The 16,048-nt window shown below is 39.7% G+C and overlaps 1 protein-coding gene across 2 annotated transcripts in view; it reads right to left on the bottom strand.

Moving 5' to 3' along the window:
• ITGA4 (integrin subunit alpha 4) overlaps nt 1-16,048 on the bottom strand; it is an 83,792-nt gene that overhangs the window by 10,675 nt on the left and 57,069 nt on the right. Inside the window, exons 18-22 of one of the 2 annotated variants that reach the window (XM_007190384.2) lie at nt 5,656-5,806; nt 4,270-4,365; nt 3,515-3,594; nt 3,024-3,113; nt 1,206-1,296 (exon numbers count right to left, since the gene is read on the bottom strand). In XM_007190384.2, the coding sequence (XP_007190446.2) occupies nt 1,206-1,296; nt 3,024-3,113; nt 3,515-3,594; nt 4,270-4,365; nt 5,656-5,806 (508 nt within the window). The remainder of the gene's footprint in view (nt 1-1,205; nt 1,297-3,023; nt 3,114-3,514; nt 3,595-4,269; nt 4,366-5,655; nt 5,807-16,048) is intronic. The other variant, XM_057551604.1, reaches the window with a different exon arrangement.

The following is a 16,048-nucleotide window of genomic DNA, read 5'->3' as shown; positions in this document are numbered from 1 at the left end:
TTTATCCGTGTTTGCCTAATAACATTTAGACCTCCGAGAACATCTTCATACTTGGACAAGTCACCAAGCCTACAGACTGAAAGAATCTCCATGCCCCGTCACTCCATTGTAATTTAACTAGACAATACTTGTTAACTATTATTTGTAAATTAATAAATAGGACTTCTAGAGTCCAACTCAGTTTCTGTTTATCAGGAGTACAAACCCCCACTGGACTGTGAGAGGAGCATTTTGTGGGATGTCAAAGTCGAGGGCTACATTCTTCCAACACTAGGGTATACTAGCATAACAACAACTTGAGTATGGACTCAAAGGTCATCTGTGGAGGTCATTCTTCTTCCACAGATTGGGGCAGTGGCCCAGGAGTTTGCATTTTGGATAAGCACCTCAAGTGATTCTGATACACATTTTGAAAAGCCTTGCCTTACAAAATATCATAATGTACCTAATGCAGATTCACTCACAGTCTGTAGATTGTTATATAGCGCTTGAGAATGTGTGAGCAGTGCTTTTGGTTCAAAAAATGTTTTTGTGGACATTATCTCCAATTATTTGCTCATCATCAACATCCATGCTGTAACAAAGATTTCAGTTTGACAGTAATAAGTGTTTAATGAATTTTTAGCTTTATATTAGTATGTTAATACTTCTGGATGATGACGATACTCTTTCCTTTTTAAAAAGATTATTTAATAAATGATGCATCACTTGTCATGGGTCATATACCAATGGCTTGAAAGGCTGACCAAGCAGACCTTAAATGGAGATGCGGAGGTAAAAGCTTCCTTTACTTGGTAAGGTTAGGACTTGTATGAAGCTTGGACCACAAAGAGGTTTCACTGTTTTGCACCCAAAGATGCCTTTTCTTGACCTATTCTGATTTCTGCATGCATCTTTAGCAGATTCAGTTCCTCCCATAACTTTGCCTATTTCAGGCATTACCTCTGTTCCCAGGAGGTACTTACTATAAGGAGAGAGAGTATAACGAGAGTGGGCTCAGTAACAGGGACAAGATGAATGGGAGAGAAGGCGCAGGAGCCCACCAGGCAAGGGCATGAGCCCTGCTGCAGCTCCCTTCTCGCCCTCAGCCAGCTGAGGTGGCCCAAAGCTGAGGGACACCACACATACATGATGTCCTCTGGAGCAATGCATCGGTAACATTCTTTCAGTTTGTTACAAATATCAGCACAATCAACTTTTCTTACGTGGAAAGTGAAGTTCATTTTCTCTGCCATGCACGTTTCAGGCTCATTTTCCTCCTTTGGTCCATACACAAACGAAGTTGGGTTTACAAACCTGCCAGAAATGAATTCAGATTTAATTTAACTGTCTTATTTGATGAGGTATTAGAAACAGTCTTTCTCTATAGTCTAAATATAGCGTATCTCTTAAATATCTCTTAAATATGCCATAATTCAGACTACAGGTGCCTCTAAAGTACCATGGAATACTTTTGGTTTCTTGTAAAGATAAGAATTTTAGTGAAAATGTAATGAAATTAGAAAGCCACGTGCTCTGACTGGGGTGACAATTTCTCTTCCCGCCAATATCCTTTGCTTGCCTTCCCAATACTGCCTGGCTCACTCTAGTGACCATTCCTTCTCTCTCAGCCCTCAAATGATTCATGCAAACTTGACAAATATGAGATAAATTCTTAGCTTTTCCCTAGGGCTCCAATATCCTCCTGTATTTCAATCTATCTGACAGATTTTTGAGTTATTTCTTACCACGCCCAATTCCTGCTGGCTATTTGTAACGAACCCCAAGTCTGGGGAACAATTCAAACATCAATAAGTAGGGCAAATTTTTGTTAGAATACAAGGTTGTCATTCCTTTACCTGAGTTGAGACATATGCACGGTCAGTAATTAACTTTTAGAAATATTTTTCTAGGAAAATCCCGACTCCTCAGGTTGCTCATATTTGGCGGCTAATATGAGGTAATATGTTAGAGACTCTTTCACAAAGGAAAGAAATGAGAAATATTCAAATGTTGTAGATTTAGGCAGCTTAACAGTTGCAGAGCATCCCTTGCTCAAAATAAGATGTGGATAATGGAAAAGCAGGAGGACACACTTATAACAAAATCAAGGAGGCGAGGCGAGGTAAGCATTCAAACCTGAGAAACGTGCAATTGACTTCTCTTTGCTCCCCACTACTTGCCCTTGCATGGCTTCCTTTTTCCTCCGCTGGTTTTATCTCACAAACTGGAGAATCAGTTCCATCAGTTTCGGACACTATTTTTATATAACTATATGCCACCTTTATGGGTGGTTACAAATGACTAGGGATGCTTTATAGTCAGGGCAACTAGAAAAGCTCATCTATTTGTTCTGTGTCTCATACTGTCTATTGCTTTAAAAATGTGGTTTTAAACAAAGATTAGTAGGCTCAATAATTTCCAGTAAAATCATGAAAAGTTTTCATGATACTCTTTAATTCTTTCTCTTCACATCTCCTTCCTGAGTCATAGGAGGGTCCATTCAAACAAGTACTAAAATTGTGAGGAATCAGTGACTGCTGGCTGTGGGGCTGTGGGTAAGGAACTCTGTAATTCACGGACATAAAGAGGGGACAAGGGAGCTGGCTCTCTTGTATCTCAATTCATTTGCCACGCAGGTAGATCTGGACAAGGGCGATTTGGCCAACCTTCCACTTCTCTGAACTTCACACTTGCCCTGGCCACTGAGCCTGACCATACAAAGTGCACGCTGGCACTCTGGGGCCTTGGCCTGCACGGTGTACCGCTGAATGGTTGGACTTGGCCTCCTATTGGGCTCTTCCAGTAAGAAATCTCCTCCATTGGGGCATTAGTTTGAGGTGGTCTCAGTGATGACTACAGAGTGGGTTAAAATAACGAACACCTAAGCAATGGGCTGCAACACCGAGGTAATTGTTAAGAGACAGAAACAGCACATGATCTTTTCACAAAAAACTTCAAATATGCTTTTGACCAGTAGTTTAAGAAGCAACAGAATTCAAAATCAGCTCAGAATTTTACAGGAGTCCTCCATATCTACTCACCCATGAACAGTTAGCATGACTTCATACTTGAGAGGTACTGTTAAAGTCACTTTGTTACGCTTCACGTTGCCTGTTTCTCCTTCATTTTCACTACAGAAGCAAACAGAAAACACCCTCTTAGAATCCAGTCAGCACAAAAATTCTCTTCAGAGGGAACTAATTACGCCCCATGTAAACCTAATGTACTTGGAGGTTGGTTTAAAAAATGCTTTTTGAGGAGCGGGGATAAAAGTAGACACGGTAGTAAGAAATGTTTATGTCAGAGTTGGCAGAAATTTGCTCTCATTATTTACACAGTTATTTGCTTCTATGCTATAAAACCCTATGTTAGAAGGTTTTTTTGTTTGTTTAACAGATCACATAAAGGAAGTTTTCTCCTGCAGACAATGGAACACAGCTCCACGGTTCCCCTAAGGTCACCCCCCTTTCTCCCCCCAAAAGTCAGGGGTTCATTTCCTTTAACACAATTGTTTTTTCATAACGATATATACCAGGCGGCATGCACTGTGAAGTTGAGATCCTCTTCTGCTCTGCTGAGTGAGCTGGCATCCAGAAGAAAGCTAACATCTGTCTGAAAAACACAGGGAACGCCCATTTTAAAAATAATCTAAAGTTTGTTTTTACAATCTGAATTTTAGTTTTTCTCATTATTTATGTTCTGTGAAATACAGATATGAAATGACGTCCTAGAAGCATAGGCTAACCCTCACTCAGAGAACTACAGGGAAGCTGTCGGGTCTGCGGCAATTTTAAAGCAGCAGCCTTTCCACGAGTGACGTTCAGAGACAAAGCCTCCTCTGAATGTAAAGACAGGCAGGTCCAGACTGACAAAATTAGAGATGCTTTAACAACTTGCGTGAGCACTCTTGCCAGAAACACCTTTTAGTAGAGCAGAGGTAACATGCCTGGCAGCTAGGACACCACCCCGGGGTGGAGTCGGGGGAGTGTTGGGGAAGGGTGAGGCTGGGAGCAGAATTGTGACTGACACACTCACATGCCCGTCCTGACACAAACAGGTGCCCCCTTCTTTTTCTTTTTTTTTAAAACAGTGAACATTGCCAAGAATCTAAACACAATCTCAAAGATCTCAAGCCCACTTGGTTTGGGTTTTATTTCATTTAGCTCCTTACTCTTAGTAAACAATAAAAACGACAACAACAAATTATTTGTATGCAGCACAAACATAGGGAAACAAAATACTTTATATTCATGTCAGTAACAAAAACTATAAATGCTAAATGCTTACCCTTGATAGGTGATCTACATATATATAACCAACCCTGCAGTCAAGTTTTACTATGCCAGAGCTGTCTGTTACTTCACAGTTTATTTGTTTCTCTTCCTAAAAGGAAAATGGAATAACTGGTTTAAGTAGGTAGGGAATGAGAAGTTCATAGCAAATGTTTAAGGATGGTTTTTGAAAAGAAAATCATCCCTGAAGACTTTACTTTCTTGGAAGACTATTTTCTGTTTACTTTGGGGATAAATCAATAGGAATATAAATACACTACATAAATAGGTGTGTACAAATATAGATTTATTCTAATATTCACATAAATTCTCCACAGAATAATTCCTGGACTTGTAGCTTTCAACCATGTTTCTGTGTTCCCTAAGGTTCCTTGAAAAATCATGAGGCAAGGAATTCATAAGGTCTGTATTTCATTGGCTGCCTTCTGTCTGGGTTGTGAGAATGTGATAAAGGTATTTAATTACAACTGTAATCACAATTATATATATATATATTCAAATATTCAGGGAAATATACATTTATATACATCTCACAGATGTATATTTCCCTGAGTTTTCCCTCTTACCATTGCAAACAGGCTCCCAAAGCTCTAAAGAAAGTGGGTAGTAGATATTTACAAGAGGTCAAAGGCCTTTCTAAATGGCCTTAGTGTGAAGAAATGGCCTCTGGATAAGAGATGGGTAAATTTTCTAAGAGGCGGAGGAGCATCCAAGGAGAAAGTGATTGAGACTTTTCTCTTTCAAATTCAACATTATTAATACCTCACTGATGGATTTAAGTGCTCATGACTGAGGCACAGTGGTAAAAAGGAAAAAAAAAAAAAAGGAAAAGGTCTCCAGATGCTCCAAACTCTTGCAGGAAAGGAGAAAGTTGCCTACAATCTGGTTGACACCAGGATTTTGGAATTTGACGCTGGTTCTAGCATTTTGGAGGTCCTTTGGGATCGAGACAGTGTATGTGAACTTAAAATGCAGAGCAGTAACTCTGGGAGCCCAGCATGAAGGACCAATATTGCCCATGTAGAGACCCCAACCATGAGGAGAGCACCGTCACAGCACCAGATGAGGTTGTACCAGTGAGAAAAGCAATGACACCCAGGCAGCTTGCTTGGATAACTGGACAATCGCTTCTGTCTCATAGTAGCATTTGTAAGCAGGAAGCTGACTCTCTTGATCTCAGTCAGATCCCAAGGAACTTGCCATTTTGATTAGGGGCACAGAGGAAAAAAATCACTGGAAGCCCAAGTGATAAGTCTGAATATTAAGACTCATACGCCAAATATTTATACCTCAAATGATAAAGTGACTTATACATTTACATTCTTTAAAAGTTAAGTAAAATATCATGTAGTATCATGCTACTGTAGTTTTCGATCCTTACCAGGTCTAAAATCTTGATGAAGTAAAGACCAGTGGGTAGTCTGATATGCAGAGTTGTCTCATATGCATCATCTCCGGCATTAAATAAGGACACGTTCAACATTAATGTCTTCATACTTCCAACAGCAAGATAGGTTTTATTTTCATGTGGCCTAAAAATTAAGTACGATTTAGTTTTCGTTTGGAACTAAAAATCCCATCTCTTGATTTATGTATCCTGAACATAAAGTACTAATTTGGAAACACAACCATAGGAGATGACCCCATGCAAGTAGATGTAAATCCATTTTAAAAAGAACTCAGTTTCCCAGGTTTCAGATAAATTCAGTTAGTTATTACACAGGAAAAGTTTTTTAATTTAGTTATAATTAAACTAGTCTACTTTCTGTTTTTCTGTTTAACTTCTTGCTTCTATTATTTTAGCATATTTTTCTCATTATTTCAAAATATTTTCCTAAAAGATTTTTTTTTTCTTTCTTCATCCTTGAGTAGACATTGAACTAGCTGCTGCCAAAGCCAAAGGGGGAACTGGGGGAAACTGGGAGAAAAGGAGAATAGACTATTTCCACCAAAATAGAGGATGCTTTGGTGGGAGTGAGCACGGCATGGGAAAAGACTGCTACGGCCAGCATGTGGGTGCCACTAAAATCTGCTGAACTAGAATTAATTTCTTAAGGCCGGCTGGTCACCTCTACCAATAACTAGACCAAATTAAAGATAGAATTGCAGAAGCGTTTCACCATCCTGTGAACTGGAAAGAGAACACTGCTGCAAATGCAAACACATAAGTGAGTTCAAGTTCTGGCTCTGGCCCCTGTTCTTCCGGGGGAGAGGTCACTTAGCATTTTAAAGACTCAGTCACCCCATCTGTAATAATAACTACTGTTCAGTGAAGATTTGGCTCATGCACATTCCATGAAACCCCAAGGAACCTGAGGTTTAAGAAATGTATTCAAGGTACCACAGCTAGAATGTCCTGAAGTCTGAAGGCAACCCATTCCCTTTACTGATTAGATGGTTAGAAGAGCTCAGAACCTGCTACAGAATGTCATGATTCTGTAAGCTGTCCTCAAAAACAGACACTCTTAGATATCAAAGTATTTAAATTAAAAAAAAATTAGTTCAACCAGAGAAGAATATGACCCAAAGCAAAATATCAGATGAGGATAATCATAACAATAAGAAAGGTACATTCACCTAGCAACTAGAGTTTAGAAAAAGTTTCTTCAATAATGCGTACAGACACAGACCTACTAGAGAATGGACTTGAGGATTTGGGGAGGGGGAAGGGTAAGATGTGACAAAGTGAGAGAGTGGCATGGACATATATACACTACCAAACGTAAAATAGATAGCTAGTGGGAAGCAACCGCATAGCACAGGGAGATCAGCTCTGTGCTTTGTGACCACCTAGAGGTGTGGGGTGGGGAGGGTGGGAGGGAGGGAGATGCAAGAGGGAAGAGATATGGGAACATATGTATATGTAAAACTGATTCACTTTGTTATAAAGCAGAAACTAACACACCATTGTAAAGCAAGTATACTCCAATAAAGATGTTAAAAAAAATGCTTACATTGTATCATTCTAATCAACGTCTGTATTTGTGTTTGAATAAACTATTTATGGAAATGTAAAACACATAGTAGGCATTTAGTAGTTATTTGTGAGTTGATTTAAGACAGAATGTTTAAGGACAGAGTTAAAGAACAAGTTTCAAGATTGCTGCTTTTAAGCATTACTTGAAGATGAAGAATGATTTTAATTGAAAGCTCCTGTATAATAATCGTTACGTCTATTACTCCCACATACAAAAATAGTGTAATGAATTCCCAGCTTTGTAGAGCTTATAAAGGGCAGATTTATAAACAGATGTAAACACATATTAGAAATACTTGAAAAGACTTATGACTGAAGGGCTCTGGGACCAGGGTGGGGAACCCATTTCGCCTGGGAGTAGCAAAGGCATGTTGCTTCTTGCTTTTGTACTATTCTAGTTATTTAGGGTGAGCTGAATGAAGATTAAAATTTCTTTTTTTAAATAAAGAAGATCTGAAAATTTCATGATTGAACCGGCATTAACTTGGATTATACTCTTAATTGATTTGTCAAGTCCTCTTCCAATTTTCACACTACTGGGGGCGGGTGGTGGTCACTTCGCAGAAAGCAAACTTGATAATGTCACGTGTCTGCTTCCTTTCCTCCAGTGCTTTCAAGATAGAGTTCTGATTAGTGCAGCAGACGCAGCCTGAGAGAGCTGGTCGTGCCTTACTTTCCACTGCACAACCCTTTCCTTCCCTTTAGCCATGCTCACCTACAAACAGGGGTCCAAACACCTGTGTTTTGTGTCTTACTTCAAGCCATCCCTCTGCCTTCAACCTCTTCCCTCTTCATGTTATCTGGTTAACTTACACTTGTTCTTCAAGACTCAGCTTGAGTGTCAATGTTAAGAGTCCTCAGAAGTTCTTCCAGCTGATACTTATTGCTAAGCCCCTTCACCCAGCATTGCCCCTCCCTAGCAGAAGTGGCTTCTCTCTCTGCCACTTTCCCACACACTGGGCAACCCTCTAATGCAATATGTTCACACTGTCTGGCTTTTCTCACCACTAGAATAAGTCCTCTTGGAGAAAAGGTGCTGGGTCATGAATATCACTGTTTTCTCAGAGGCTAGCAACACAGTGTTCAAAATATATGTGTGGTACGTAAGTGTATCAAACGTTAAAAAGGGCTGGATAACACTAAAAAAAAAAAGTCTGAAAGATTGAGGAAATTACTGGATAAGTGACTGTTCAAAGTTCATGAACTCATTATACATTCTATGAAATTAGAGCCATGCTTATCTGTTCTGTGATGGTATGCAAATTCCAAATGTTTCATTAAGATAAAGTAAACATCTACTACTACCACATTCATGTGATCTATACCCCACCCATACAACCTAATGTTTTAGTGGCAATACAACTATTGAGTTGAGCAATAAATTAATGGCAACATGGATACTGTTTGAGTTTGAATTTGAGAAGCAAATTATTATGAACCTCAGAATGTACAAACAAAATTATTATAATTTTGAACACTTCCCCCCACTTTGATACCTCTAATAATATATCTATGAGAAATTGGACATTTCACTTAATACCTAAAAGTTCTTCCCTTCTTATCCTAATTGTTTTTCCACTTGAAACCTTCTTATCAAGGTAGGACATACATATAGAAAAATGCACACAACCTAAGTGTAGAGCTCAGCAAATTTTTATAAACTGAATACATGTGTGAAACCAGCACCCAGATCAAGAAAAACATATTGCCAGCACCAAAGAAATACCCTTGTGCCCCCTTCCAATTCTTGCCCCTACCCAGGCTCTTGCTTTTACTAGTATAGACTGGCTTTGCCCAGTTTTATATTTCATATAAATGGAATCACTGAGCATGTAATCTTGGAGTATCCGACATTCTTTACTCAAAATTTTGTTTTTAAGTTTAATCTATATTGATGCATGGAGTTGTAAATCGTTTCTTCTCATTGGTGTGTATACTAATTTTTGTAAATATGCCACATTTTATTTATCCTTTCAACTATCATTGGGAATTTTGGCAATTACAGTTTGGAGCCTTTATAGTTTTTCAGTAAACATATATATGTAATTCTGTTGTGTCAGTCTGTTTGTCTATCTATGAGCAGGCCCTTATGGTTTATTAACCCAGGACTAATTCCCGAAAAAAACCTCTAAATCTGGCTAATTTTGGCAACCAGCTTAAATTTTACTAACAAATTACATTTAAAAAATAAAATATACTATAAGGAACTATATTTAAATAATAAAAAATAAAAATGTCCTACAGGATTATCATATAAAAGCAAGCATACCAGAGAGTAGGGGTTCAAAAACTGCTGCCTGAAGGCCAAATTGGGACCCTGCCTGGTCTTGTAAATAAAGGTTTACTGGAACACAGCCATGCTCTTTCGTCTGTGGCCACTTTTGCACTATGACAGCAGAGTTGAGCAGTTGAGACATCTCTGTCCCACAAAGCCTAAAATATTTACAGTCTGTCCCTTCAAGGAAAAAGTTTGCTGGCTCTGCCACTGAGCAATCTGACTGAGGAGCGTACTTAGTTTCAAAATAAGCACACCACATCATATTACTATATTTAAAATCTGTATTATTCCGACAATAACAGAAGCTTCATTATTTCAGATGGCACCCGATGCTGCCTTAGAGGAAACGATCCCCCAGACCTCATAATTCCTTGCCTGGTACTAAAGACATCGAGGAGAAAGGAATGAAGAAAATGTCCCTTTGTAGCATTTCTAGCTCTGATCTCCGGGTTTGAGAAGTTGGATATTTCTGGAAGGATGTATGATAAGTAACAAGGCAGTAACTCTTCTGAATCATGGCTATCATTTCAGGGTGGAAGAATCTGACTCAGTCATAACGTGCTATTCCTCCCAGCGTTTGAGGGGATGGCTGTGACTTACTCATTCTTGTGTTGTAAACCTTTGCGTTACACAAGCACGCATCTGCTTGGTGGCCCTGGGTTAAAGGGCAGAGGGAAGACGTGCGGGTGCATGGTTGCCCCACGTCCCCTCTACTTCTCTAGAACCATGTCACAACTAAAGGAAACTAAGAGGTTCTAAAAGTAAACTTCAGCTCGACATTAAAGTTTAATTAAGACTTGTAGAAGAGCTGCCTAGAAATAGACATTTATAAAATATTCTGGCTTGTAACCAAAGCATTAGTCACTGAACACCTTTGGGAAAGAAGTTGGCACTTAGACAAGCAACAGAAGGTGAAAGCACTGCATAAACAGCTAGGTTCCAAGACAACAGCAAATGAAAGAGAAACACAGTATTCACATTTCAACAGCGAGGCTCCTGGTCTCTTTTCCATTTTTAAGCTATTTTGCCACATTACCATAATTACAATTCTACTCTTTATGTGTGTGTGTGTGTATATATATATATATGTATACATCTGACTGTATCTCGATTCATTAACAAGGTGCTGTCAGAAAGATACCCACTAGCTTTTTACATGAGACATAATAAAGGACCAGGTGCACATGTGGAAGTGTGACAAGGCCGAACCAGAGCTTTCCCCGGGAATCGCAGTTCATTCTTTATTAAAACATGCATAATGCAGACTTGAAATTTACAAAGCAGCCTAGAAGCCACGTAATTTAAACAAATCAAGATACTGTGTACATACAGGATCATAACTTAATAAGTGAAAGGAAAAACAGAAAAATGATGTATTTCAGCACCAGGCTCTATGTTTTTCCTGAATGAACGCTACTGTTCTATTTTGTGAGAAATGCTCCCTAAGTCTTCATATAATGAATGCATTTTGCCTTGATAAGATGAATGACTGCTTCATAGCTAACATGGTTTTAATCAAGATGCTAGAACAAAATATAACAGAAATTGATATGTACCCATGTCAAGGTAACACAAGTCATTTATTTGACAAAAGACTAGCCTGCGGCAAAGTGGCCTCAGGCCCAAGTAAAATGTTGTCCTCTTTTTTTCTTTATTACTGACTTTGGGGAAAAAAATAAAATAGTGGAAAATTCTCATCTACTGGGAAATATCAGATACTTGACATTTAAGAAGATTTTACTGAATAAAGACAAATTCACTAAGATCCCAAGGAGGATAGCAGAAGAACACGGATTGGAAGACAGAACTAGGAATTAGAATGTTCAGTGTATGGAAGCATACAATTCCTCTTCCCCAAACTCTGTGACATCAGTGAGGTATATATTCCTACTATCTGCATTTTAAAAATGGACAGTTTTGTTACACTCACTCTTTTGGGGGTAACAGCACAGTGCGGTTACACACCGCTCACTGTCTACCCAACAGTGAGGTCCCTTCTTAGCTGCTGACACAACCCTGGATTAGCCAAGCAGTCGGCAGTATCCCCTTGATACTGCAGAAGCTAAGCCCCCAGCTCAGCTTCAGGGAGTGAATTATGATTGATCTACTATGATCATGATGACTCCATCCTCTTTCAACCAGGATACGTTCTGGGGGAGCATGCGACACCACTCTGGTTAATCAGAATAAGGCGTCTGCCCAGACACTTCCCTTCCTTGAAAGGCAGCCTCAAGAGGACACAGCATTTTGCTCCTGCCCCTTTCGGTTTACTGGGAACGTTGGTGCCTCAGCAGCCACAAGGGAAAAGCCAAGAGAACTGGAAAGATAACCATGAACCAACCATGAAGGCCCAGATTTTGGTAACTTCTCACTAAACCTGCAACCACCTCCTCCAGACTGCTTATGACGCAAAATAATTAAACACCTTTGTTTAAGTTACTATTAGTCCCGTACTCTGTTACTCACAGTTAAAAGCATTCCTCACTGATATGAAAGCACTTTTGTTCAGGAAAAGCCTCCATCACTTACCCTGGAAGCATGACGGAAGCACAGAAGAGAAGTAGTGTCATTTAGATCAGTCATCTCTGTGAAAGACTCGATTTTAAATTGCCTAGGTGATGGTTAATACCTGCTCTTCTATTTGTAATCTTTTAGATAAAGTCATATTTGTTCATTTTCATTTCGCACTGTAAGTCCATTTGAATGTGGTTTACTGTCCTGAGAACTTAGAGATTCAGGAGGAAGCCTCCACTTAACGAAAACATGAGATGGAGTGCATCAACACTATTTAGTTTGCTGTCGGCAGTCTATTAGTGCAGTCATCAGAAACTCATGTTTTTGATGGAGTAACTACATTTACCTGAAGCAGGTATGTAGCTCTGAGACACAGAAATACCATTAGTGCCAGCGGAGTTACAGTCGGGAGAAGGCATAGAACATATGGTTGCAATTTGCCTACCACGACTGAGAAGGCAGAGAGGACTCCTTTGCGGGAGAGGCAAATTCTTCTCTGAGAGAGTATCATTTATTAAAATGCAAAGTAGTTTGTCAGAACCCTTCACCCGTGGGCCTAAAAATTAATTCGAAGAGTTTTCATTTGAAAACTCTTCAAATAAGTTGTCATTTACCTAACGGAAATAGCCTGTAATCTTCCTAATTGATGCAAAACATGTGGGGCTTATACTTTACACTGGCCTTTAGGCCACTACAAACCTCACAGAACTGAAAACAACTGACCCAGGCACAGTCAGCAACTTTCTCGGGACATAAAGAAACAATAAACTCTGGACAAATAACCAGTACACGTGCAGAAAATGTTTAGAATTCACTGGCAATATTTAATTTTTTTATCCAAATGAAAACATTTTCATCGTGGTCTATAACTATTCCAACCAAAATTTATCAAAAATAACAACTTTTCTCAAATCTTCATATGCACCAGGCTTTGTGCTATGCAATGCACTGGCCTGCATTATTGCATTTTATTTTTAAAACAACCTTACAGAGTACTATTTTACCTTCTTGCCAATGAGGAAGGAAGTTTACAGAGGTTGAAAGGCTTCTCTGAAAAGGTCATTCAGCTAGTAAATGGTAGACAGACTTGAACCAGGTTAGTCTGACTTCAAATCTAAACTCTAAACCACCACAACACTGGTTCTCAGATTTCAGCTTGATAAGAACCACTGACAGCCTTCTTAATAATGAACATTTCTGGCCTGGTCCCCATGGATTCTGATTTGGATGGTCAGGGGCCTAGGAGCCTGCATTTTGACCAAGCATCCCAGGTGATTCTCATGAAGGTGACTCAAAGACCACACCTTGAGAAAAACTGCCTTACCTTCTGTTGGCTGCCATATAAAATCATAATGGACTTGATATTTCGACTACAGGAAACATTATCACTTCAAATTAAAAATGCAATGTAGGTAATGTAATTTCTCCTGAGAAATATGTAATGAAGAAAAACTGATAATTCAATTACATTAATGATTTAATATCTTAATTCAGTAAGATATAGTTTCATTCTTCAGGAGATAAGCATTCTCAGTAATATTTCCAGATAAATTTCAACATCTCAATTTTTTCATGGGCCAGAGGGATTGCAGTGAAAGATGACAAGGTGACCATGGAAGTGTCTGATTTGAGAAGATGAAAACACCACTTATTTGTAGCTTAGATAATCTTTCCCACACAAAATACTTCTTCTTATCAAAGGCCCATGAGAGCAAAAGCACCAGGGAGACTAAGCGTTTTAGAAAGAAAATAAATACGTGAATGGGAAGGTTATAAATTATTCGTCTAATAATTCAACAAAGGCACCACAATTACATGCTGGATTACAAAGCAGTTAGCGGTTGCTGTTTTTGGACTATCTAAGCAGCCAATCTGGATGATTTAAGTATAAAGTCCAATTATCAGTCAAATAGGTTAGGGCTTCTTGGCCCTCAACTGTGGATGCTCAAGGCTATCCTGGCATTGGCTAGGTGAAAAGAATTAATTTATTCTCTGCCATATGTGATCCCACCCCAGCAGGGTACTCAGTGCTGTTTGTCAACCTTTTTACTCATTCCTGGTTGATGCCCTACCCCATTTATCTTAACAGCTATTTTGAATCTTTTCCCATTCCCTTCACAAGGTCCCAAACCCAACCTCAGAGCCCTCACCTTCCATATACAAACACACTTTTTATTCTGGCCATCCATTAATTCTATTTCCCTTCCTTCCACATTAAAATTTCTTAATCAATGCCAGCATCTATTCACAGCTTCTTAGCTCAAGATAAGGGGAATCTTAACTTCTTTCTAAGGCTAACCCTTCCACCTGAGTCTGATCCCAGGTACATGCTGTTTCCTTTAGGACCCTGTTCTATCCTCAGCAAACATCCACTTGTCACCTACAGTGTTCCAGGCACTGTGTTACCCATGGGGAATGCAAAGATGAAAAGACAGGAACCCACCTTGAAGCAGTGTACAGGATAGTGTGGAGACAGACAATAATAGTTCTGAGCACAGGTGCAATGGGACCAGGGCCACAGGAGGGCTAGGTTTATGTAGTTGGAGACAAAGTGGGGGGGGGGGCTTTACCTAGGAAACAGCTGAGATTTATAAGATAAATAAGCATTAATCAGATAGATAAGTCAAAGTGAAAAGATACAGAGGCTCAGGAGAGCATGGCAAGGCCACACAACTATTCCACAATCAATGGAAAAAAGTCCTGTAGAATTGCTGAGGAAGAGCACTAAGGGCTTTAGATGTTAATGAGCTACTGAAGCCCTGCTATCAGAAGTGTAAGTTAGAAAGCCCACTCTGGAAACATCTTGGTAGAGGAATTTGAATAATGTAAAAATCAGAGGCCAGTAGCCCAGAAAGTGGTAAAGCTCAGTAGGATATTGAGTGCCTGATTTGGAGCAATAGTAGTAGAGATGGAGAAGTATGATGGATAAAAAATACATCTGGGGCTTCCCTGGTGGCACAGTGGTTGAGGGTCTGCCTGCCAATGCAGGGGACACGGGTTCAAGCCCTGGTCCGGGAGGATCCCACATGCCGCGGAGCAACTGGGCCCGTGAGCCACAACTACTGAGCCTGCGCGTCTGGAGCCTGTGCTCCGCAACAAGAGAGGCCGCGATAGTGAGAGGCCCGCGCACCGCGATGAAGAGTGGCCCCGGCTTGCCGCAACTAGAGAAAGCCCTCGCACAGAAACGAAGACCCAACACAGCCATAAATAAATAAATAAATAAATAATTTAAGGAGAAAAAAAAACATCTGGGTTGGTAGTATTATAAGACTTGGTAATTTATTTGATGTCAGGGATAAGAAAGAGAGAAGAATGCAGGTTGAGCTCCAGGTTGTTGGCTTTGGTAACTAACTAATGGTTGTCACTGGTGCAAAGTGACTGGGCACCCAAGACTGCATGTCTGATAGCCAACTGGATGGGGGGGTGTGGAACTCAGAGACACTGATTTGGGCATCAGCAGTGGAGGCAGACCAGGTGAGGTTATGGTTGTGGGCAAGATTATCTAGGGAAAATATGGGAGTGTGAGAAGGAGTGAGAGAGGGCTATTAAGGGAGCCAAAAGAGCCAAATTCAGTGGTCCTCCAAACACAACTGAGAAGGAGGGGCTAGAGAAGTAAAAGGATATGGATGGCATCTAAAAGGGAGTAGGATGGCATCCTGGAAATTAAAGCAAAAGACATTGGAAAAAAGGAAGTGAACAGCTGTCAAATTCTTCACAGGACAGTTCAAGTAATATCTGAAGTGTCCCCTGGATTTCAGTACACTATTTCTTTGTGCAATTTATTCTTTTCCCTGCCTTTCATCCTCATACTTGTTTATATCTTCCCATAATTAAATAACATTTGATAAATACATAAAAATTCAGTTGAACCTACTTGTTCCTAATAAATTCTCCTTCCCTTAATCACTGATGCTGTCATTTAGCTATGACTGCACAGAAATTTCTGTTAAAATTTGCCAGCGACATCCTTTTTCTCCCCCACCAGTCACATTTTAAGTGCCAACT

This window comes from Balaenoptera acutorostrata, chromosome 8, assembly GCF_949987535.1.
Source record: "Balaenoptera acutorostrata chromosome 8, mBalAcu1.1, whole genome shotgun sequence".
In the NCBI taxonomy this organism is placed as follows: domain Eukaryota; kingdom Metazoa; phylum Chordata; class Mammalia; order Artiodactyla; family Balaenopteridae; genus Balaenoptera; species Balaenoptera acutorostrata.
Note: the sequence above shows the minus strand (reverse complement) of the source record. Positions and strands in the feature narration are given on the sequence as shown.